At 35.5% G+C, this 24,151-nt stretch overlaps 3 protein-coding genes across 7 annotated transcripts; 1 reads left to right on the top strand and 2 right to left on the bottom strand.

Moving 5' to 3' along the window:
• Window positions 1–1,753: 1,753 nt before the first annotated feature.
• On the bottom strand, window positions 1,754–4,820 carry LOC142641126 (peroxidase 3). Its single transcript, XM_075815518.1, has 4 exons — window positions 4,511–4,820; window positions 4,160–4,351; window positions 2,506–2,668; window positions 1,754–2,408 (listed from the first exon to the last, which is right to left on the bottom strand). The coding sequence occupies exons 1-4, from the start codon at window positions 4,718–4,720 to the stop codon at window positions 1,993–1,995; spliced, it is 981 nt and encodes a 326-aa protein (XP_075671633.1). The 5' UTR covers window positions 4,721–4,820; the 3' UTR covers window positions 1,754–1,992.
• A 7,424-nt stretch (window positions 4,821–12,244) lies between these two features.
• LOC142638911 (polyubiquitin) lies at window positions 12,245–13,006 on the top strand. Its single transcript, XM_075812989.1, has one exon. It carries the CDS (start codon window positions 12,245–12,247, stop codon window positions 13,004–13,006), a length of 762 nt encoding a protein of 253 aa, XP_075669104.1.
• Window positions 13,007–16,634: 3,628 nt separating this feature from the next.
• Window positions 16,635–20,416, bottom strand: LOC142638187 (APO protein 4, mitochondrial). Of its 5 annotated transcripts, XR_012844990.1 has the most exons (4): window positions 19,834–20,416; window positions 17,896–18,819; window positions 17,307–17,780; window positions 17,071–17,187 (listed from the first exon to the last, which is right to left on the bottom strand). XR_012844990.1 is itself a non-coding variant. In XM_075812202.1 (2 exons), exons 1-2 carry the CDS (start codon window positions 20,073–20,075, stop codon window positions 18,084–18,086), a joined length of 978 nt encoding a protein of 325 aa, XP_075668317.1. In that variant the 5' UTR covers window positions 20,076–20,416; the 3' UTR covers window positions 17,782–18,083. The 5 variants fall into 5 exon arrangements, 1 of the variants encoding a protein (XP_075668317.1); XR_012844991.1 differs by lacking the exons at window positions 17,071–17,187; window positions 17,307–17,780 and adding an exon at window positions 16,635–16,940 and having other exon boundaries at window positions 17,973–18,819; XR_012844988.1 differs by having other exon boundaries at window positions 17,071–17,780.
• Window positions 20,417–24,151: the final 3,735 nt, after the last annotated feature.

The raw sequence follows: 24,151 nt of genomic DNA, 5'->3' as shown, positions 1-24,151 counted from the left end.
TTAACTCATTAAAATAATATATACTACCCAATAAAATAAAATAATCTAATATCTCTCTCTCCACCCATCACACTTTTATCTTTTCCTGACAGGCTCTCTCTTTCAACCACCCATCTCCACCACCCCTGCCACAATAAACCCACCACCACCACCACCACTACAACCACAAAAAAACCATTACCACCACATCTGCCACAAGAAACCCACCACCACCTCCACCCACAAAACCCACAAAACCATTGCGAAAAAACCAACCAAACATCACAGCTATAGCCACAAGAAACCGGCCACCATGCCACCATTAAACCCAGAAACCAAACAACAACCAAGCCTAGACACAGGCCACAACAACCACAAAAAACACCCTCTCCATGCCGTTCTCCACAAACCTAGACACAAGCCACAACAACCACAAAAAAACCCTATCTAAACCCACCCAAACTCACCTCACCGATCTCCACCTCAACCACGCCACCACGCCCATCTCCAACTCACCATGCCACCACACCGATCAACAATCCCACTATGCCGATCAGACCCACAGCAGCATCCAGAGAGAGAAAGCAACCATGGTGGCAAGCAGATAGAGAAGAGGGAGAAATGAAAAGAACAAATAGAGGGAGGCGCCGCCACGCCGATCTCCACTTCGCCATGCCACCACGCCGATCAGGAAACACACTATGCTGATCAAACCTATGGCGGCAACTAGAGAGAGAAATCGACCACGGGAGCAAGCGGATTGCACAGATAGAGAAAAGGGAGAAATGCAAAGCACAATGCACAGATAGAGAAGAGGGAGAAGAGAGGAGTGTCTGTGAGTGTGAAAGACAGAGGAGAGAGAGTGAGTAAAAAAAAATGAAATTTAAGTTTACAATTGGTGAACAATGACTTGTATAAGTAAAATTGTACTGTAGTACTATTGTAAAACTGTTTAGAATTGAAATACTAGATAATAGGGTTGTTTTATGCTTACATATGTCATTTAGCATGCCCAATGTGAATTCTCTTAAGCGACTGCCTCTCTTGTTTATATGGTAGAGCCGGCTATGAATGTAATCTAAGAAGTTAACAAATATTTAGATTGTAATAATATAAAGTGTGTGACAAGTGTCATGTAATTAATTGATTCCCTTAATTTTCTTCTTAAAAAAAAAAGAAAAGAAAACGAAAAACCAGTTCTGCCATCAATGACAAGCTGGTGAAATAGTGACTTGCCGTTAGAACAAATGGCGTGCTATTGCCTATAGAGACTAGTTGTTTGTAGTTGCCTTCAGGTTTGAATGAGTTTGCTGTCGTTTAAAATCACCTGCTTTTAGCGTACCGGCATTACTAGTCAACATCTTTCTGGTTGATGATTATGATAGTTTCCAATAATTTCTTGTGTAGGACATCGATCTAGTAAATGAAGTGAAAACGATGTAAGCAAGTTTTAGCATCACACACAAAAAAAAAACTTGTAATGAATTATACAAAATTTGCATGGCCACGACTTTGGTGTGTGCTTTATTAGTTGGTACATGTTTTGCAAGAAGTAAGAGCTTTTTTGCTGGTATTATTATGTAGCATTTTTCAAATTATAAGCCAACGTTTTCTCTATAATCTTTATAGTCCTCATAAACAATTAATCCACAACAGCCAAAAATAAGAAAATAGAAGCGTTTGAAGAGTGCTTGAGAATAGAATAGAGCCAGTTTCAAAGAAGCAGTTCAAAAATGAAACGAGAATGACACAAGAATACCGGTTCAATTCGAGATTTTAGAGAAGGAGTTCCATCTTTCATAAATATTCGTTACAGCTTTTCTCACTTTTATTTGGTTTTCTTACAAGATCGTAAAGAAAGGAAGACTACAATGAAGCACATTTATATAACACAACAAATTAATATAACAAAACCACAACAAACAATTTCAAACTAGCATGGTAACAAAACCATGAAATTTAATCCACCAAATTAAAGAAAGAACGAAAAAAAAGAAAAGAAAAGAAAAGATTCTAGCTATTCACTACTGCACATTGCTTCCTGATCTCACCGGTTGACCCGGTCTTAACATTAATACGACCCATTTTCTCCATGGACTTGGCAAATTCATAATAGAAATTTTGAATTGGTCCTTGAAGTAGTTGGGTGACGAAAGTCTTAGCTGTGGGGTTCGTAGTTAAAGCAGAATCGGATTGGAATAGTCCTCGTCTTTTAAGTAGAAGTGAGTAGTAGCTAAGGTCAAATGTTTTGCGACTTCCAGGATCCATCTCAACTATTGTGGTATTATCATTAGGATTTGGACACTTTTTGGCCTTGAGATTGGCAGCATATTCAGGGTCTAGAGCTGGGTCCTGATCACCCACACCAGTGAAATTATACAGGCGGTTTGAAAATGATGAACAATGAGACACACCAATGGTGTGAGCGCCTGAAAAAAATTGATTAATATAATGTATTAGTATCAATATAGATTAATTTAGTATATTACAAAAACAAGTGCTAGGAAATTACAATGCTTAGCTTACCTGAGAGCAAGACCAGGTCAGTTAAGTTAAGACTCAGGTTGGAAAATCGTGTCTGGAGAGTGGTGAAGTTTTCAGTTGGACGTGGGATGTTGTTCAAGGCTTCTGTAGCATTAGAGATCGTCCCGTCTCTTCGACCAGTTGGGACACTCCAAGATGGACCTCCCTGTCCAAAACGTAACATAGAAACTAGTAAATGGTCCATTCCCTTATACTCATAGAAAGAAAGATTATGGTTTTATTTTTTAAAAATACCATCATTCTTTATCAAAACGGCATTTTTATTTCTTGAGATTTGTGGAAAAATGGCACTCTCCCGGAGTTTTGTATAACTGCAACAACTAAGTTCATATTTTCTCATATTGTAATTTTACTAACAACATATTCCACTCTTATGAAAGATTCTAATTCAAATTATGGACGAGATAACTCTCATCCTATAATATTTGTGGATGAATGACAGTCCTTCCTTAAGGCATGTATAAATTAATATGATTTATTAAAAAAAATATTTTTTAATGGAAACTTAAATGTTACATTTATACAAACCTCAAGAGGAAACTGTCATCTCATGAGGGTGATATCTTGTAAAATCTCAAGGGTGTAATTACCCTATTAGTTTTTCTAAAGACAATGGTAGAGCCATGATTACAGTTTAAGCGGACCAAAATTAAAACTAAAATTAATCTAAAAAATATTAATAACAAAATAAATAAATAAAATTATATATTAATGTAATTGTTAGGTTTTTCCATAATCATAATTGATTACAAAAATATATTTCATAGCATTAAAATATAGAAAACAAAAGAATTTTTTTTCACAAGTATATATCTTTTTTTCTTTTTTTTTTTCTTATAGAAAAAGCCCCGAAGGATGTATTATTATTCAATCATACGAAGATCATTATTGTAAACACTAAGGATATCAAGTATATATCTTGTGAATTTTTTTTTCACAAGTATATATCACAATTGACTACAAGTATATGTTTCAAAAATAATAAATCTAATAGTTTTTTTCACAAAATTTTTAACAATCACTTTAATTAATGACAAGTTGTAAATGATAAACAATAAAATGGTTCAATGATTGGTCCTAAAGAGATTAATATCAACTTAACAACTCAATAGTTGTAAAACAAATTTTGGCAACTTTTATGAAATTTGTTGTAAAAAAATGGGTTTAGATAGGATAACATTTTTTATTTTTTTTGAGAAGATAAGATTATTTATCTTTGAATTGCGCGAAGAGAGGTAAACCGTTAAAGCAGTGAAAACGTGTCAAAGCGCAAACCTATGAGGTTGAAGTGGGACCCACTAAACTTTAATTTAGTTGTAAAAAGACGAAAATATATTTTGTACTTATATGAACATATGTTTGCTCTGATATATGTAAGGTGGCAAAATCGACACTCACATGGTTGCCCGACATTTTTTTGGGGAGGTCCCCCTCGTGGCATTGGCTCTCCCGTTGGCTAAAGACATTTTTTTTTTTTTACTATTAATTTTATAATTGTGGAGTTGGTAAACTGTGAATAGCACAGTAGACATAGCTGAGGTGATCACTCATGGTTGATCAACTCAGAAATTATAAAATTTGTCGTGAAAAAGCTAGGTAGGATAGAGCTAGAATAAAATTGTTTTTGAGTTCTCACCGTGGCCACAATAGAATCTCTTGCAACCAAAGCAATGATATCTGCACAAGAAACTATGCCAGGACATTCAGCTTCAACTAGGCTCTTCACTCTGTCAATGAAGTCAAAACCTCTGATTGTCAGATTTGGAGTGCCATCCCTTTCCGCTTGGTTATTTGAGGTCGAGTTCACAAGCAAAGATGCATCACACCCCTGAATAAGAGGCAAAAACATGAACTTCTATGTTATTAACTACAACCAAAAGAGGCAACATCGTTACATTCATATATAGTAAAGCACTCATGAAGAATAAGCTAAGAAAAGCTGTGTGGAAAAAAGTTCATGTGAGAAGATAAAAGAGTTGATACAAACCCTGACAAAGCAGTCATGGAAGTGCATTCTTATGAGGGCAGCTGCCAATGATGGAGCATTGTGGATGTGCTGGTTAACAAAGTCTTGAATAATCTTCTCAGCTTTTGGGCAGTTCTTAGAGTAAAAACCCAACTGCAGTTGAGCTTGTGTTGAACCTAGAAATCCTAAAAGAACTAAGATTGTTATCCCAAAATAACGTATCCCCCCCATTTTCAAGCCTGAGTTACTGTATTTGGAAACGATGTATGTCAAGAGAACTTCTTGAGAGGAGAGGAAGCAAAAATGCACTTATAATTTGGAAACTGTTAGGTGTTAAGGGGGAGATTTATAGCCTTTAGCTACAGGACCACAGCCTTTCGATAAGAAGCAAGTTGAACAAATAATTAGATTCACCTGCTAACTAACATGTGCACTGTTACACTTTATCATACTTTTTTTTTATTATTTATTTATAACTTTTATCATACTTTATATACAATGGCTATTAAATAATATGATTTGTTAGGGCTGCCCCCTTATACGACAAGAGAAGTAAGGTTCCTAAATTAGGGCCTTAAGGCACGTATTGATTTGAGTATATTTTTTTTCTAAACGGTAACATGTAAAATTAGAAATCATTGGTTGCTTTAGGTATAGTTTGTAAAATGAATTTCAATGTGTATAATAGGGACAATTTTTTAAACCGGTGGCTAGCATAAGAACATGGATTTGGTAGATAAAGCAAATTAGCATATGGCTCCAAGGACTAAAATTTATATACACAAAGACAAAAAAAGAGAAAAAAATAAAAATGTACTCACCCGCTCCTACAACTGATTTTTTTTTTTTTATAAGCCCGCTCCTAGAACTGATGAGCTGTCTACTTTCCTAACCTATTATATTGGGAACCTTCTGCCACCCATATGGTAGGCCGACATAAAATAGACAATTAAGAAATTAAAAAGTGTACGTTACACATAACGAATAAAGTGTGTTAATTAAGAATTGGTCTTTGGCCTGTATTTTTTAATGGGAATGAATTCTTACTACACGAGCACGCCTCTGCTATAAAATTAGAAAGAAGAAAGGGATTTTAGAAGGAACCAAGCAATACTAAAGAGGGTAACAGTTACAATTTCTACAAAAAAAAAAAAAACCTATAATTTGTTAGGAGCATCAAGGAATATTTCAAGGAATCTACAATTTAAAGCCTTTGGACAAAGAACAATTCAATGTTGAAATAACAAGGGAAGTGAGGGGGGGTGGGGTCTACAGTCCTTTATTTCTCTGTTTACGTAACGGAAAAATTCTTGTACGATCCATATACAGTCCATATTGTCTATTCGATTTAAAAACGACTTCAATGGATGTGATAAGGTTTGGATTATGAAACTTTTGAATAAAGTGATTGTGGACATGCTTAACTCTAATAAAAATCCTAACACAGCCTACGCCCCTCTTTTATCTGATTGCAGGCCAAGGTTTCACAAGTCAGGGTAGCTCATGTGTTTAGAGAAGCTAACAAATTCACCGACCTTTTGGCGAAGATGGGCTACTCTATGAGGGATGATTTTGTTCAGTTTGACTCTCCCCCTTCTTCTGATTTTGAATCTATACTAGCCATAGATTGTAATGCATGGGCTGCGGGTTTGTAGATTTGTATCAGCCAATGTGGCTGCTGTACTAAACTAGCTTCGGCTTCTTTATTAATAATATGCCCTATTAATTCAAAAAAAAAAAAACTTTTGAATAGTTATTAAAAAACTAACCAAAAAAAGCTTTCAAAAAAAAAAAAAAACTACCAAAAAAACACTGGAAGAGTTAACCGCCGCCTAGGCCCATCTCCTGGAGAAAAAAACCAGTCTCTTCACTAATTAAGAATTTAAGACACATTCTTTACTTTGTTTCCTACTATATAATGAAGTTCAAGAAGCCAAATTCAGCAGGGAAAAACGCGGCACACCTATAAAGTCTCTAGGAAGAACATATAAAAAGGTGTTAAAAAAATCAATTTTTTTTTTTATAAATATTTTTTAAAATAGTTTCTAAAAAGTATAGCGTGGGTCTACTTTCATTGCAATCCGGTCAAAACATATATCTGATAGTGTGCGTGCGGTCAAAATAATTCACTTCTTCATTCCTACTAGCTCCTACCATGTCAAAAAGAAATTTTGATTTGAATTTTGAACATGTTGGACTCATTTTCAATGTGCATTGCTGACAGCACAGCCTGTTGATTGTTGCTTAGCTGTTATAGAATGAAACTTTTTTGCAATGATTTCTTGGAACAGCTCTGTAAATTTTGGAAACTAGCTAGGGATAGGGGTGGGGTACCTAACTGTGGTGGTGTGCTACAATTTTATAGTGTACTACTATTCCTAATTATCAAAAGAAGTTCCTATGGAATTGTTTTTCAATAATGGAGGGTCCAGCATGAAAATTCCTTGAGGAAAGTTTAAAAGAGGAGGTGACAAGAAAGCAAATAGCAGAATCACAAAAGAAAAAGCCATTATATATGCCAGCAATTAATGGTTATTCGAAGCTAGCTTTTATCATTGACGACCTTTTTTTCTTTAGTTTAGAAACCATAAGGGGACCATGTGGATTGGAAGATTGCCTTTCTCTTTTTTGGCTCCTCGTCCTTCTCTTTTGAAGGCAGAAAATAATCACTTTGCAATAAGATCTGACCATAGACCCTAATACAAAGGACCATGTTGGATCTTGGTAATAAAGTAACAAAAATTCCTCTTGCGTATGCATGATTGCCATGCAATTGTGTTTGTTAGATAGAGATTCACCTATATGCTACAGTGTAACCGTGAACATGATTCTCTCTATTAATTGTTTGAAACAGAGGGGTTCATTTCATAATTAAGATTTTATTTCTAAATTAACAATATACAAATTGTTATATCATTTGAAATTTTAAGTAATGTAACACTGAATACACATTTAGATTAATAATGTCTAATCTAAGCTATAAAATGAATCTATTTCAAATGGAAATAATACTTTTACCATTGCCGCAAGCTCAATTACTCTCGTCAAAAGTTACATGTACAGGGAATATTTTGTCTTGAAAGAAAAAACAAATTAATTTTGAATCACATTATATCCTAATGCGTAAAGGCGGCTATGTAGTTTGAAAACCAATTTAAAGTTGCTTCTACCTAGTAGTTCCTTCTGAAAATATTGCCGCGATAATTGAAGCAAAAGCAAAATGCTAAAATACATAATTCAACCTATTCAAAAACTCTAAAGCATAAAGGTTAAAAAGAGGTTGAACTATCCAAATTGCCTGTGACCCTTCTTTCCCCTTCAAATCAGGCTGGAGATTTCACAGGCAACAAGTGTATGCCTCAAAAGAATAAGAATGGTCTATTTAAGGTAGCTTTATTTAAGGTTACTAAAAGTGACATGTGGTGCTTAAAACAAAACACAAAACAAAAAATAAAAGTGACAAAATCAAAATGGTACTTCGATTTAAAAAATTGTCCAGACTGATCTTATCTTATCTCTGTGGAAACAGTAAAATGCTAAAATCTCTAGCAAAGATAGAACCTCTAGACTCCAAGAATGAATAATTTTCACCAAATGATTAATTTGACCCTTTCTAGCTAGCTAGGGTCCATCTCAACGTGGTGCTGTCCCTAGTCTTAAATGCCTTAAATGTCTTCTTCATTTAGACTGGATCCAATCCAACGCAGGATCAGTCCCACCTTTGCCAGAGAAATTGTATATACAATCAATTTTTGAAGACAATAGCAGTAAAAGAGTTTCAAATGATGCGTGATCCTGATCTTGGCGTTTTGCATCCCAGATCACCATTTCCAATGGGCTGTTATGCCTTTTATGTGTCATTAAAACTCCTTCGAGGTCAGGATCAGACAAATCTAGATCCATGTCATCCTCCACCTCCACCTCCACCTCCACCTCTAATCTTTCCTCCACCGCCTTTTATTTCAACTTATAGAATCACAAGTTTTTTTGTACGCTGAGACTATTTCCCTTAATAAATTATTAATTCTCCTAATAATTTTGGATACCAAAATTTGCTTTTTAAGTATTGATATGTTGGCAGTAGGAGCTGGCATGCATATTTGTAAGGCCTCAATAATTGATACTGTCCCATTTTGTTGTCGAGTGGGAAACCTCCAAACGTGCCACTGATCTGAAATATGGTCCTGTTTGGTATAGTAGTTTAATAATATGTTTTAAGTTCTTAAACAATATTACACGCATTTTCATATACTTTTTCACCCACACGTATTTAAAAAAAAAATACAAATAACGTTACTAGAACAACGTTACCAAACGACTCATTTTTGTTTACGTGATCAACATTCATTTCATAAAATCTAGGGAGAAAGACAAAACCTCCCTATGGTTTTTCTTTAAAATATATGGAAGTTGTCTTAAGTGTATTACTTAATGTTTCAAATATGGAAGTTAAGTGAAATTGTAACACACTTTAACTTCTCTAAAAACATGGTAGGTAAGTGTTGTGTATTACAACCTTAACGTTACTAGAACAACGTTACCAAACGACTCATTTCTGTTTACGTGATCAACATTCATTTCATAAAATCTAGGGAGAAAGACAAAACCTCCCTATGGTTTTTCTCTAAAACATATGGAAGTTGTCTTAAGTGTATTACTTAATGTTTCAAATATGGAAGTTAAGTGAAGTTGTAACACACTTTAACTTCTTTAAAAACATGGAAGTTAAGTGTTGTGTATTACAACCTTAACGTTACTAGAACAACGTTACCAAACGACTCATTTCTGTTTACGTGATCAACATTCATTTCATAAAATCTAGGGAGAAAGACAAAACCTCCCTATGGGTTTTCTCTAAAACATATGGAAGTTGTCTTAAGTGTATTACTTAATGTTTCAAATATGGAAGTTAAGTGAAGTTATAACACACTTTAACTTCTCTAAAAACATAGAAGTTAAGTGTTGTGTATTACAACCTTTAATCCCCTCGGTTTTTTAGTGTAACACAAAACACCTCTTGTAATGTTGTTTTATGTGAAAATGCAATTCTAAGTTTTTACATAAAACAAAATTACATTGATTTTTGTCTTACACTTAAAGAACCTCGACAGTTTAGTGTGAACCAATCAAATTGTTTATGCATAAAAAAAAAAAATTAAAAATCCATAGGGAAGTTGAAGTGTTATAATCAAAATTTCAATTTGGGGGCAGAAGCGATTGTTTCGTGTTTCGTGTTTCGTGAGTGTTTCGTGTACTTTTCCCTAAAATTTATGTTGGACAATTTGTTATGGCATCACAAACTTCCAAAGGTCCAAAGCTGTGATGTGCAAGAAACAACATTAGTACCATTCATTCTCAGCTTGATTGCCCTTTTTGTGATTTAATAGAAAAGAACCGTCACATCCCTGTAAACAGAACTAGCCAGGAACTTCTAAGACATTTCCCATAGTCTTTGATTTATGACAAGTCTCAACCATTATTAAAAGAGAGAGGGAGAGAAGAAGCTAATTTTAATCATCAATGGTCATTATTGACAATATATGGAGCTTTTTTTTTTTTTTTTTTTTTTTTTTTTTTTTTTTTTTTTGAGCCAATATGGAGCTTGTTATTTGGTTATCAATGACAACCAATAATGATTTAATGTGTTACCTATTTTTTTAACCAAATTTTACACATGATGTTTCAAATACAATATGAGAATGCAATTGCATATGGAAGTGAGGAACTTCTTTATGCAGCTTGCGTGAAAGTAATGAAACCATGATGGTCAGTACAGTGGAAAACTGAAACATTGAAATTTTATAAATCTCAAAAATTTACCGAAGAAAGAAGGGCATTCCTAAACAGAATTCCCTTACAAAGCAATCATAAAATGTGGTCCCAGCAAAGTAGCAGCAAGAGTTAGTTTTCGAGAAATGTACTCTTGTGCTTTTCTTTTTGACAATAGCCTGGTCTTCAGGACATGTAAATGTATTTTCTATAGAATCTGAGTTCCATTATTGAGGTCTAAGACAACAACAAGAAGGACTTGGAGAAACATTAGTGAAACAAGCTTAATTAGCCATAGTCTCCCTAGAGTTTTGAATTGTATCTTCGCAATGAGATGGTGTGTAAATTGACATTCTTTCACTTTATCATTGTCCTACTGATAAATTAATGTTTGATTTTGGACAATATTAAATATTTTAGCAAATGCTGAGTTCAAGCTAGGAAAGATAAAAAAAAAGGAAGTAGTAGTATTTGTGGTTGCATTTCAAGCTCCGCCAACCATGAAAGATATGACGTTTCTCTGTAAATTCCCTTTTCTATTTTTGTCTTATCTCATAAACCCTCATTGAGTGATATTTTGACAGGGTACATGCATCACTGTATTTTTATTGTGAGGAAAAATGAAATTGTTTTCCTACAAAATAAGAACAAGAAATAGGATGGTCAATGAACATCTGTGATCACGATGATCAGCATTAGGAGGGCCATCCTAAAGCTGGAAAATATCTAACAGTTGGCTACCACATGGATGACACAAGAGAAAGGAAGGTACCACTAAGGAGAGTAGTCTGACATTGCCTGGATTACAAAGTCATACCTAACTACAGATTTTTTTTGGCAGGCAGTGAATGAAAGATCCTCATGGAGGAATAGCCAAGTCAAATAAGGATATGTTAGTGACTTTATATGCACATGCTGCGGTGCAGCTACAGAAAAGAAATTATCTTGATTGCAGCTTCTCAAGAAGAATCTGGTTGAGAATTTGAGACTTGTGTAACATTGTTAGATTCGTAGCAATTGTCAAATGTATTAGCTGGGCCAACAAAGCTTGAGGAGAAAAACCTTTTTCTTCCATACTCGACAGTTACATATTTTAGTGTTGTTAGATCATTCAATCCAACTTAATTCTAAGCATAGGATTCTGGTGTGAAATCAGAAATGTTTGTGATGCTGCAATAGGCTTCGTAGCTCAGATAAAATCGGAAATGCCCTTTATCTCATACTATTCTTTCCCACAATTCAATTAGATGCAAAGTCTAGAAAGCCCTTTTTCACGGATGTAGAAAAGGGTTTTTTTAATCCAATCCAACACAGCATGTGAAACATGGCAGCAATGTTAAGTATAAAAATGTCGTACCCAGTATACAAAACTCCTACTTTTGCAAAGTCTGAGAGAGGTCATGGTAGGCAGCCTTACTTCTTATTGTAGGCCATGAAATTGCTTGGAACCAACATCAAATGTAATATGCTTTTAAATTTTTTTTTTTTTTATAAAAAATCTCATAAACAACTCCAAATTTTTCTTCAAAGATTAATTTAGAGGCGCATGGTAGTTTCAAACAAATTTCCCCCACTTGGCTTTGGCTCAAGTGTAATCGGTGGTTGGGACAAAAATGTACATTCAGGTTTTGCAAAAATTGTGCTACCACATACATGCATGCAGCAGCATGCTTGCTCTTGTGTGTGTGTGTGTGTGTGTGTGTGTGTGTGTGTGTGTGAGAGAGAGAGAGAGAGAGAGAGAGAGAGAGAGAGAGAGAGAATCTTGCTGAAAACAGTAATGCTATCAGAATGAAGCTAACATACAAATAATTCACTCATTCTCCTTACATGACTTTAAAACTTAAATCCCTTCTTATGGATAGCAAAGAAATGATTAGTGGTTATATAATTATTAATAGCCATTGAAGGAACCTTAAAGTTCTATAGAACTAACTCTAAGCCCTTAATTTTTTTTTCCTCCGTTAGGAGCTCCATTTCAGTGACAAAATGAGGGTAGTCGTTGTTACAAGGACACTCGAATTTGTAATGGAAGTGGGTCTCCAAGAACCTGTTCTTGAAATTAAAATGAAGATAGAACAATTTTTAGGTGTCCCTGTGGCTTCACAAACCCTCTCAGTATCTGGATGGGAGTTGATGGATGGACTTGACATGGAAGACTATCCAATTGTCACTGAAGGTACAAAAATTGACCTCACCTTCAAATCTATGATTATATTACCTCCATTAAACCATTGTAGTAAAATCCAAATTTTAGTGAAATTCTCATCTAGGCAGTTTAACATAGAGGTAGACACAACAGAAACTGTGCGTAGTCTAAAAGAGAAAATTCACATCATTGATGGCACACCCATCAAAAGAATGTCACTTTTCTATTGTGGGATAGAATTACAAGAAGACTTCCGCAATCTTACTGGGTATGGCATACACGAATTCTCAGAAATAATTGTGTTCCTCAAGGCCATAAATCGTCCAAGGGATGAACCTCCATCGAAAAGACTAAGTCTAGTGGTGCAAACTTCTTCTAGTTTGCTTAATGCAGCCAGCATTCCTGTGGAATTGAAGGATTCATGCACTGTAAATGACTTGAGGCAATTATTATTGAGCAAAAAAATTCTTCCCATTGATGATTATTTGTTTATACACAAGCAGAGGATTATGCGTGACAATTGCAGCCTCCGGTGGCATGGTGTTGAAAATGGGGACCCTCTCTATGTATTCAAAGGAACTATCAGCAGAAGTGGCTATTGACATGCAACAAGTTACTATGCCTAGCATGCATGGTTGGAATTTAAATTTAAACCAGAATAAATGTTTTTTTATAAATAATTTTAAACCAGAAGTCCAGAATAAATGTTATGTAGAATCTATTTAGGAATCTATGAAGGCTACGCTTAAACACCAAAGCGTATTTGCTTTATCATCATCAAAATTTTTTGGAAACTATTAATATGGAAAATAATGATACTTCCTAATAAATATGGTCTGGTCTCAGTTCTTTTTTCTGCCATTTATATTGAATTGCTTGATTCTCTTGGGAGAGCTCTACCTTTCGTGCCAAACAAATGGAAGAAGGAAATGAACATATTTATATGCATTCACTGTGTCTCTATGTGTATGCTTGTGTGAATGGGTTGGAGCATCGATGATAAAAATGGAAGCAAGTCTTGGATTCAATCCTTACCATCAACCAACAAAAAGGAGAAGCATCATTTGTTAAAGCTTATAGTTATGCTAAAACCAACAATTTACTAAGTTACAGTTAAGTAGGAAGAGGGTTTAAAAAAGAAAAAGAAAAGAAAAGTGAACACAAAGCCAATCTTAGCATTCTATGTTAGGAAAAATAGAAGAAACTTGATGGTTGCTACTAGTATTGTCAGCTTACACGTCCTTGTAGGTAATGGTTCTGTTACACTGCACTCCCTTCGTACAAACATGTAATCCTCATCCATATAATTAACAAGATACAACAAATTTTTAAATTTAAAACACTTAAACTAGGCAATTCTCAATTCCTGGGTCCACCCCAAGAGACAATCAGGCCAACTGAACACAAAATGTTGATTGGACCCATCATCAAGAGGAATGAAAAAGAGATAAATATGGGAGCCATCTTGGACCCCACAATCAACGAGTGAAATCCCATCTCCATCGACGTTCATCAGACGGCTGCAATTGTTGTTGAGAATGAGGATCAGACGGTCACAAGGGAGCTTCTGCTGAGCCTCAATTTCCCTCTTCAGATCAGCAAGTGTGGCATCGTTACCCACTTGTATATAGAAGAGAGTTCCTGTCAAGTTCTCCACCACCACCCTCATTTCCAAAGGCATTGAAAGGCTTTGTTTTTTTTTTTCCAGTCCCATCCATAACATAAGAGAAAGAGACAATCTTACTCTATGGCCAACACAACACGTAGAACTTGAAAGGTGTTCACGCATGCAGCATTCTCGCTAGTTAGTTTGTAAGCATGCATAAGAGATGGGAGTAGTTGATAGTGTAAAGGCTTAAGCAAAGTGAAATTAGAGTCTGACTCGGCTAAATTTATAGCATTAAAAAATTTCGGATCCTATGTATTAATTTTCTCTCCGTTACTTGTATATCTTCCTCTAAAGTCTAAACTTTGCAACGCCTGCGCTAAGAAAAAGGATCTGGACCCGCACTTGATGGTCGTTAAAGCTATGAAAAGTTATTAGTCAAGAGGAGTTTAAAGTTAAACCATTTAATTAGATGAGGGTTTTTTTTTAATTTAAAATTGTTATTTTCATTATTTAGAACTATAAAAAATTCTGAGTAGCAATAACCCAATTCATATTGTTTTTCAACTTTTTTTTTAGAGGGATATTGTTCTTCAACTTGGTGAGACTAACAGGAGTTTTTTTTTTTTTTTTTGATAAACCAGACTATCAGTAGCCTGGGCTAAGACTAATAGGAGTTTGTTTGCGGCGACTAATGTTGTGATTTCAAGTAGGGAGGGTCCAAATTGAAACTACATTAATGTTTAAAGGATCCAAATTGCAATTACATTAATGTTTAAAGGGAAAAACTTAAAGTATAATTTCTTAAGAGTTGCTTTGTACTTTCAGTTTTCCAATTAAATTTAAACAAATTAGTGCATTGAATTTAGTTGTCCATGGAAAGGTTACAGTTATACTATTTGTACTTCTTTGGTAAGTACAACAATATGTTTAAATATTATTAAGAACCTAAAAGTAACTGTTGACGAATTTTTTCCACATTTAAAATAACAAGAAATCAAGGGTAGTGAAACCGCCAACTCATCCATGACACGGAAATGGAAATTTATACATATTGCAATAACAACAAAAAATAAAATTATTAAATAAGATAACTTAGGCTGCATTTGGCAATATGTAAAATGTTTTCTAAGTGTAAAATAATTGAAAATATTTTACGTAAAAGAAAACATGTTTTTCTATTTGGTTATGTCCGGTAAAATACACCTAAAAAAATATTTCCAGTATTTGGTTTTGCATGTATAACATTTTCCAGAAAATTGTCAAAAACCTTACTTAATATAGGCAAATCCCAGTAAAAACAAATCAGTTGCAACCAAGAGCAAATTATTGTTACTACCTCAACCAAATCATGTAAACAAAATAAAAACACACTATATGAACCCCATAAAATCCTAGATCTTGAGGGGAAAGAAAGGAGGTGGGTCTTGAGGGAAAAGAATGAAGGCAGATGGGTCAGCAGATGTGGGTCGGTGAGGATGAGGGATGGGCTGGTGAGGACGAGAGATGGGTCGATGGAGGTGGGTCGGCGGAGTACCTTGAGAACGCGAGATGGATCGGCGGAGGATGAGGACAAGGGATGGGTTGGTGAGGACGACGGATGGGTCGGCGAAGTACCTTGAGAACGCGGGATGGATCGGCAGAGGATGAGGACAAGGGATGGGTCAGTGATGATGAGGGATGGGTCGCCGGAGTACCCTCTCCTTGCTCGGCTTGAGGGATGGGTCTTCTCTCTTTCTTTGGGTGTGTCTGGTGAGGATGTGCTTCAAGTGAGGAGTGCGTGTAATGCGTGTAAATGGTTTGAAGTGAAAATAAGAACTGAAAATGTTTTACGACTGGGACCCTTATTTTACAGTCAATCCTGAAAATATTTTCAGTTTGACCCAATTTTCGGTAACAACCAAACACACACTTTTACGGAAAAGCATTTTCGAAAGTCGTTTGAAGCCAAAACAAACGAACCCTTAGTTGAAATTCATGAAAAGAAAATGTTTGAGATACAAATTCTTTTACAAACTGTTAATATGATTAGTGATTATTGATAAATAAAAAGTGACATTATTAATAGGCTCAGATGAGAACTAGTAACAAGTTGGCCACAATAACAATTTGTAAAAATATTATAAATAATTTGTAACTATAGCATTACTCTTTGTGGAATTCACTAAAAAGAAATAATTTTTTCTATGTTGCAATGTGAAATTATCAATCACCACTAATTACCAAATGGACAAAATTAACATGAACCTTTATATCCTAAATTGCACTCTTGTTTGTGTATGACGCCAATCACGCCGATAATATATATTTTTGACTTAACGAGGGAGGACGGAAGATTCAAACTAATGACTGCTACTTTGTGAAACAGAGCTCTCAAGTCTCAACTGTTTTTTTTTTTTTAGTAGAATAGTACAGAAGCACTCTCCTTTGTTTTGTGTAAAACTCTGGCCAACAAATTCGTACCCCAAATTTACCAGGGCAGATTAGTGAGTAGACTGAGACACTGACCAGAAAAGTTGTAGATAAAAAAGTAAGCACGTAGATTTTGTGAACGATCAACAACCTGCACTTAGAGAACCTATTTATTTGAATGAAGTGCTCTTTCCATGTTGCAGTTTCTAATAAGTTAATTAGCAACTCATTTTTTATTTAATAGATGTTTAATGGTTTACGAATAAAGCAATACCACTCTTCTTTTTTTCTTTTGTTTTTGGAGGGGGGGTGGTGGTGGTGTGGTTTACACTGGGTTGGCTCCCCTCCCTTGTTTTTGTCTACATCAGTAACACCTGACAAATGACACATCCAAAGGTTTTAAATAATAATTAAAAAAAACCAACGTCAACTACGGATTTTCTCTCAATTTTTGGGGCTTTCTTTCTTTCTGTCTCACTGCCTCTTTCTAGCCATCTCTCTAACATTATCATCACCACCTGAACATTAGAGGCATCAAGATCAGAAGTTGGGTAAAAGTGAATTCTGAATGCTAAGAGAAACCCAAGTTTGCTTTCTTTTCAAATCACAATATACAACTGAACTTGAGAAAAGAAAAGAATGGAGGGATAAAGATCAACTGAAGTTTTTGACATTGAATAGATTTGGCCATTCGGTGATAACGTGTTAGGTCTTCAATAAGCCCAAATCAAGAAGAAATATACAGTAACTTATGCAGCCAAACAGCTGCTCAAAACAATAGAAAAAAAAATATTAAAAATAAGAATGGAGATAGAACAGATGATGGTTTTACAAGAAAAATGAAAATGGCTTTACAAACAGAGGACAATAACTTGAACACCCACCTTGCAGTGTCGCTGGCTTTTGGCTGAAAGATTCTATTCTTCTTTGATTTCCTCGTCTATTGTCCCGCTTTTACCCTTTTTTTCCAGAAAGTTATGATCTGGGCACCTTTGATTCTTAGGCAACTGTGATGGTGTTGGAGAGAGAGAGAGAGGCAAAGAGAGAGACTAGAAGAAAGAAAGAAAGAAAGACCCAAAAATTGAGAGAGAACCCATAGTTGACATGGGTGTTTTTTAACCTTTGGATGTGTCATTTGCCACGTGTCACTCATCTAGACAAAAACTGAAGAAAGCATGAGGATTCTAAGTGGGTCGGGAGCCAGACCCGTTTACACTCAAAACTTCATGGATTTTATGTTTTACAGAGAAACTACATGGGGGGTTTTGTATACCTTTCCCATTTTGGAATCAAATAACTACCAGATAAGATAAGAGCACAAGATTCCCAGCTTGGATCCTATGGGGACAAGCATTTCCCTAGAAGAAAGAGTAGTAAAATTTTATTATTTTATAAAAGGGAAAAAATATTATCAATTACGATGTACAAACTTAATTATTAGACCTAAGAATAGATGTAAAAATATGATTATACCTTTGGTTAAGATGCTGGGTATGTTAACAAAATTTTCTGCTGGTACCAAAAATAACAAAACCGTGTGTGAGACATACCAGAAACTCCTTAAGGCAGGTGAATCAGACTCTGGCCTGAGCTCTGCACCCTGAACTGTACTAGACCAAGTTCCTTGAAGCAAAACCCACAGAATCAATTCACAGCCAGCTTCAAACTTTGAGTTGAGCAGGTCCTGACAAACCTTGCAATTTCATCATACAATGATACTTTATCGGTGCAATAATGCCAGCCTGTGTGCACAAATCCACAACTGCTGGTGCATGTCCATAAAAATCCCTATGCGCATCCACAAGCACAAGAGGATCCTGAGGCCGCCGCTTCCATACAAGCTTAGGAGGCACCAAATCATCTACTCCTGCCTTTTCCCAGAAGTGGGCTCCTCGCCAACTCTCATACTTAAATACTCCACAGAGCCTAGCCTTGTGTCCAGATGGCCCAACATGAACTTCTGAACAGTATTTACAGACTTTTGCTGAATAAACCAACAACAATTTCTGTACACCAGTTCTGAGGATCTCCCATGCTCTCAGAGTTCTATTGGCAATTAACTTCAGTTCATGAGGCGACAAAGACTCAGCTCCTTCAATAGCAGAGGAAACATTTTCCAAGTTCCAATTGCTGGAGCACATATCTTCGTCATATGGATTGGCTCCTGCCTGCCAGCACAGTTCAACAACTGCAGGAACACGGTCAAAATCAAACCTTTGTTGGTGCTTAATAACATCCTGGAACATGTTCTGCAGATGAAAAGTTTCTACTGGAACAAGTATATCATTCAAACCACCACTAATCCATTCATGAACTCGATTCTTAGCACGGCGCTTGTAACCACAGCAAGTCTGAATTAAATGACCTTTCTCACCAATATACACTTCTGGACAAAACCTGCAATGGTACTTTATGCATAATTTAGGATGAATGTTCTCTTTGAAGAAATAGAGCATGTACTAAAGTGAAGTTAGGGGTATCACAACCAAGTTAGATCAATTATTGTAGAATAAAAATAGTCTTCAAGAGTTTAAGCAAACATATGGCAAAGACCTTTGGGCTAAATGTCACCTCCACCCCTCATAAGAATGAGTTAGTGGCTGAGGTCAAGGTTCATGTCCCATGGGGTGTGGGTATTATGTAACAATTAAACAGAAAGTTAGTCTTCAAGTGAAAATTAGAGACAGCTTGTTTACCAATGCTTGCCTAAAAACTGTTGGGTAATGTCAGCAAATTTATAGTGACAACCTGACAGGCATAAAAATTTCATAATAAAGATGCACGTAGTAATCAACTATATTCATAATAATTATCAACGACCATTGCTGCATAGGATGCATTTTGATAAGTGATATGTCTGCACATAGTTTTGTTATTTCAGGCTCTGCAGATGGTTCTGATTATTGTTCTTAATATTTTCAGCTCCTGAGATCGGCTGGCAACATAATTTTAAATTATATTTCAGCACACATTTGATAGTTACAATGGGAGAGAGAGAATTTGAACCTGGACATCTCCATTGGAAACACCAGGAGGTGCTAGTTGAGCTATAAGGCTCTTGGCAGCACATTTGAGACAACATTAAATCAGACCAACTTAGATTTCCAGCACTAATTAACTACATGTCTAAATCTTCATATAAAAAATTGTTAAAAACATGCAATACAGAGCGGGCAAAATCGTTCATATACACAGTTCATAGATATCAACAAAATCATATGAATGAACCATGATTACATTTTAAGCAATATGAACAAAATCATACACATCAATGACCCCATTTTTTACAAGATAACAAGAAGCAATATTTAGGTTGTTTCCATGTTAAAATGATGAAGCACAAACAAATACAATTTAAATTATTGTTCAAAACATATATAAAAAAAAAATGAACACTCAAGCTGGACTTACTTGCAGGTCATAACAGGAAAGACACTGAGGAGAGTAGAGACGCCTTGGTAGAGGGCTGCTCGGGCCCTAAGTACCTCCTGGGCCACGGGTACCATGCCGCGAACCGGGTAGTCCTTGGCTCGACTTTCGATTCTTTTCAGAATCATTGGCCTCAGCTTGTTAAAGTCCACCTTAGAGCCGTAAAACCTTGCGTGCATCAAGTCCCCCATAACATTCTGCCATGGTCTCTTCCTCAAAGCCATATCAACAACCCCAAACCTCAAGAATCAATAGAAGAAGTATATTTTGTAACAAGTCGTCAAAGAAGCATTTAATCGAACAGGTTGTGGGCGATGAGGTCGGTGATGAGTTTCTTATATGATTACGGAAAGTGAAGATGGGTATTGTTATTTGAGTTTGCAAATGGTCTGGATCAGAACGTAGAGCGGAAAAGGTATCGTTCGCAGGTTCTTCAAGGAAGCTCAGGTCTTCGTCTTCGGCGGCTTTGGGGAGGGTTTGAAAGAGTGAAAGAAGGAGAACAATGCATCTTTGTGTGTGAATTTTAGTCCGTAGAGAGTGAAATTGAGTGTGAGATAGCGAGGAACGTAAAGGGCTGTGGGTGAATGTGTGTGTGTGTGTATATATATATATATATATATATTTAATTTTGGGTAAATATAAAATTGTTTTATTATTTTTTCAAAGAAAATAAAAAGCTGTTAGTTTATCGAAGTTATGATTTTGTGGATTTTTTCTCGTTTAAATCGGTCATTTGCTCAAGCCTTCAAGGTTGTTTTATTTTAATTTTATTTTAATTTTTCGATAATTTAGTTTATTATATAATTGGTATTAAATAATAAAAAGAAAATTATACTTTACCATTCTATACTATATATATATATTTAGAATACTAAGGGCCAGTTTGGTTTACTCATAACCCATGTCTCAAAACTCATAATTTAAACTCATAACTCTATTTCCACTATAACTCAAATATCTCTAAAATTTGTGTTTGGTTTCAAATCTAAGTTATATCTCTCCCTCTCTAATTCCATTTTTTGGAAAAATGGTGGAGCCCACCCACTGTCACTACACAGAACGGTCATATAGGTACCCGTGTGTGACATTCTTTCTTTTCATTTCACTGCTCTTCCTTCCCATCACAAAACTCAGAAATTGATTTCACGCCTCTGTACACCACAAAACCCATTTCACATAACCCAGCAAGAGATTGGTTCCCTCCCACTTACGACACCGTTTTTCCATGAATTTTTTCTCTTAATCATAGCACATATTTTCCCTCTTCCCTATTTCAAATTTCAATTTTTTTTTCTATTACCCACAAACCGAAAACCACGTATACAAACCCTCTTGAAAAGGAACAAAGAAATGAGAAAGAAGCTAGATTTGTGATCCAAAATTGCCAACTCAAACACACAAACACAGAGTACCCAAATCCAAACTCAAGAATCCTTAGATTGAAGACCAAAATCATGAAAATGAGGAGTGGGTTTCTGTTTCTGGGTATATATTTATGCGTGGATGAACATGGTGAGTGGGTCTGAAGAAGAAATAAAGAAAGAAAAAGAAGAAAAGAAAGAAAGACAAAACCAAGAAGAAGAGGAGAGCAAAAAAAAAAAAAAAAAACCCATTGGTAGTGGAGTGGGTCTGATGAAGAAGAAGAAAAAAAATGTTGTTGGTGGTGGAGTGGGTATGAAGAAGAAAAAAAGAAGAAGTAGAGAAAAAGCAAAAAAAAAAAAAAAAAAAAAGAAGAAGAAGAAGAAGAAGAAGGAAGCCGGTGGAACTCAGTAGAAGAAGAGAGAAAGAAATAAAAAGAAAGAATGAAGAAGAAGAAGACAAAAAAGTTATTGGTGGTGGAGTGAGTATGAAGAAGAAAGAGAAGTAGAGAAAAGAAAAAAAAAAGAAAAAAAAGGGGGAAGCCGATGGAGTTGACAACACAGAAGCTGTGGGCTCCACAGAGTTCGAAAATTTACAAAGGCGCCACTGAGTTATGTATCTTAGTTTTTGAAAACACCAGATTCTTGTTTTGTGTTTTCATCACTCTAACTCAAAATTTGTGAGTTTTGAGTGATGGAAACACAATGTGAAAATCAAGCCAAACAAAAAAAATTATGTGGGTCCCATGTATTTTGATAACTCAATTATGAGTTTTGGATCATATCACTCAAAACTCCTCTAAACCAAACAGGCCCTAAGTATTTTTAACACACACACGAGGAGAAGGGAGAATGTTTTTTAAATAAACTTATAGTGGTGTATATCATCTTATACTATACTTCATGTTACATTTTGCACTCTAAACTTTTCAAATGCACTTTTTACACTCTAAACTATGACTTTTATTACACTTTGCACTCTAATGTTAAACTTACTATTAACTTGGATGGAAAAATATGACGCAACGTGAAAAGACCTAATTGCCCTCTTCTCAATCCTTTAAAAATAAATGATAAATTACACTTTATCACTCTAAACTTTACTTTTTATTACACTTTATACCCTAAATTTTAAATTTTTGTTCAAGTTAACAGCAAACTTAACGGTAGGGTGCAAAGTGTAATAGAAGTCATAGTTTATGGTGGTGTAAAGTGTAACATAAGGTATATAGTTTAGGAAGGTAAAATGTAATTTTCCTAATAATAAAAATGAAGTGGGCACAATTCATTAAACTAAGTCCATGGTTAGCTCCTTGTTATTATTATTATTATTATTGATGAAGCACGAAAGTTAGGAGGCTGAAATACTTCAAACTACGGTAATGGCTATGAATCCTGAAAAGAAAGAAAGTATTGTCAAAGGTGACCGGTGCGACTCGACCAAGGACCTTCTGACTATTAAGTCAATTTTTTTCTCTAGGACACAAGAAAAGAAAAATAGTGAATGGTCTGGACTTACCTTGGGTGAATAGGATTTACTCCTTTTATAGAGAGTTAGACGTGAGTCTACTTGCTTGGATCCACCCCTATCGTGGGTAATATTGGCGGTTGATAAAGAAAATGGACTATATGGAGCGTTGTACGTGGAATTCCTTCTACATATCGTGCAACGTGTTGTATTTTGCTTATATGAATATAATGGATGATTTTCCACTAAACTCACCAAGTATAACTTGGTCGTCCATGTGCTAGTCGTCTATAGATCATCTCGTCCATAGAGAACTCTCTGTGTTATATAACTTAGTCATCAATGGACGAGTATTGTTGAATGAGTTGGTATAAATGATGTTGTTCTTTGGATGACGACATAAGGACGAATAACACTTAGTGTTTATCCCCATCAGTTGCCCCCTTGTCCTTGTGTTATCTGTCAATTAATCAAAACTTTTTTTTTTTTTTAATTTTCAAATTTTCAAATTTTCAAATTTTTGAATTTCATACTTGATTGTTGACACATGGTGCAATCCTGAGATTTATCAATCACGTCGTTTCATCCTTTAAGAAATGTGGCACGTGTTGTCTTTTGGTTGGTTGCGTCGTTTCCTATGACTAGCTTCGTTGCCTATAAATAGTAGAATTTCTCTCCTACCTTTTCACATTTCCAATATTTTCTTCTTTGACATTTGTCATCTAGCACCTCGTCTAAGAGTCTTCCCGCATCCTTAGGCCTTCTTCGTTTAGAGCAATGTATCTTCTCCATCTTATCTTTAGGTTTTCCTTTGGTTTTTTAAGATGTCTGAAGTTATAGTATCTTTGTCTAGCAATAATAGAGAGATAGACGAGTATCATAATAGCACTAGTGATAATGCCTCTAGCAGTAGTAATAATAGTAGAAGTAGTGGTAGTGGTTGCAGTGGAGAGAACACTACAGATGAGCAATATAGCTCCACCAGTGCTCCTTCAGCCATCACCCCAGATGAGGTAGAAAACGCCTATAGTTGTGTTGTAGGTGTCTCTTCTAAGATGGATGAGAGAAGACTTACCTCCCTTAGAATTTGGTACCAAATTCTAGACGAGCTTAACCCTAGATTAGCCGTCCGTGGTAAGTGATGTTGTGACCCTCGTTTTGGAGTGGGTATTTATGAGGCTTACCTTTTAGGGGGACTTAGGTTGCCTTTCAATGCATTATCCAAAGAGTTACTCACTAGGTTAGGTTTAGGAGTTTGTTAACTTAACCCCAATGCATGGAGGCTTATTGTCTCTATGCAAATTTTGTGGAGGGAAGTGTTTGAGGGGGATCGTCCTCTTACTATGGACAAGTTCCTTTAGTGCTACAAACCTTCCAAAATTAGTCAATCCTTGGGTTTTTATCAATTTACAGCCAGGGGTATAGATTGTAGATTGATTAAGTCCCTCCTTGCGTCTGATAGGAACTGGAAGAC

Source organism: Castanea sativa, chromosome 6 (assembly GCF_040712315.1).
Source record: "Castanea sativa cultivar Marrone di Chiusa Pesio chromosome 6, ASM4071231v1".
Classification (NCBI taxonomy): domain Eukaryota; kingdom Viridiplantae; phylum Streptophyta; class Magnoliopsida; order Fagales; family Fagaceae; genus Castanea; species Castanea sativa.
This window is presented reverse-complemented; position numbering and strand designations above follow the sequence as displayed.

Coding starts and splice junctions, on each gene's coding strand:
- LOC142638911 (XM_075812989.1), top strand. CDS start 12,245: ATGAGGGTAGTCGTTGTTACAAGGACACTCGAATTTGTAATGGAAGTG.
- LOC142641126 (XM_075815518.1), bottom strand. CDS start 4,720: ATGGGGGGGATACGTTATTTTGGGATAACAATCTTAGTTCTTTTAGGA. Junction 2,669..4,159: donor GAGATTCTATTGTGGCCACG/GTGAGAACTCAA, acceptor CGTTTTGGACAG/GGAGGTCCATCTTGGAGTGT. Junction 2,409..2,505: donor TGACCTGGTCTTGCTCTCAG/GTAAGCTAAGCA, acceptor AATTTTTTTCAG/GCGCTCACACCATTGGTGTG.
- LOC142638187 (XM_075812202.1), bottom strand. CDS start 20,075: ATGGCTTTGAGGAAGAGACCATGGCAGAATGTTATGGGGGACTTGATG. Junction 18,820..19,833: donor TTTCCTGTTATGACCTGCAA/GTAAGTCCAGCT, acceptor GTACCATTGCAG/GTTTTGTCCAGAAGTGTATA.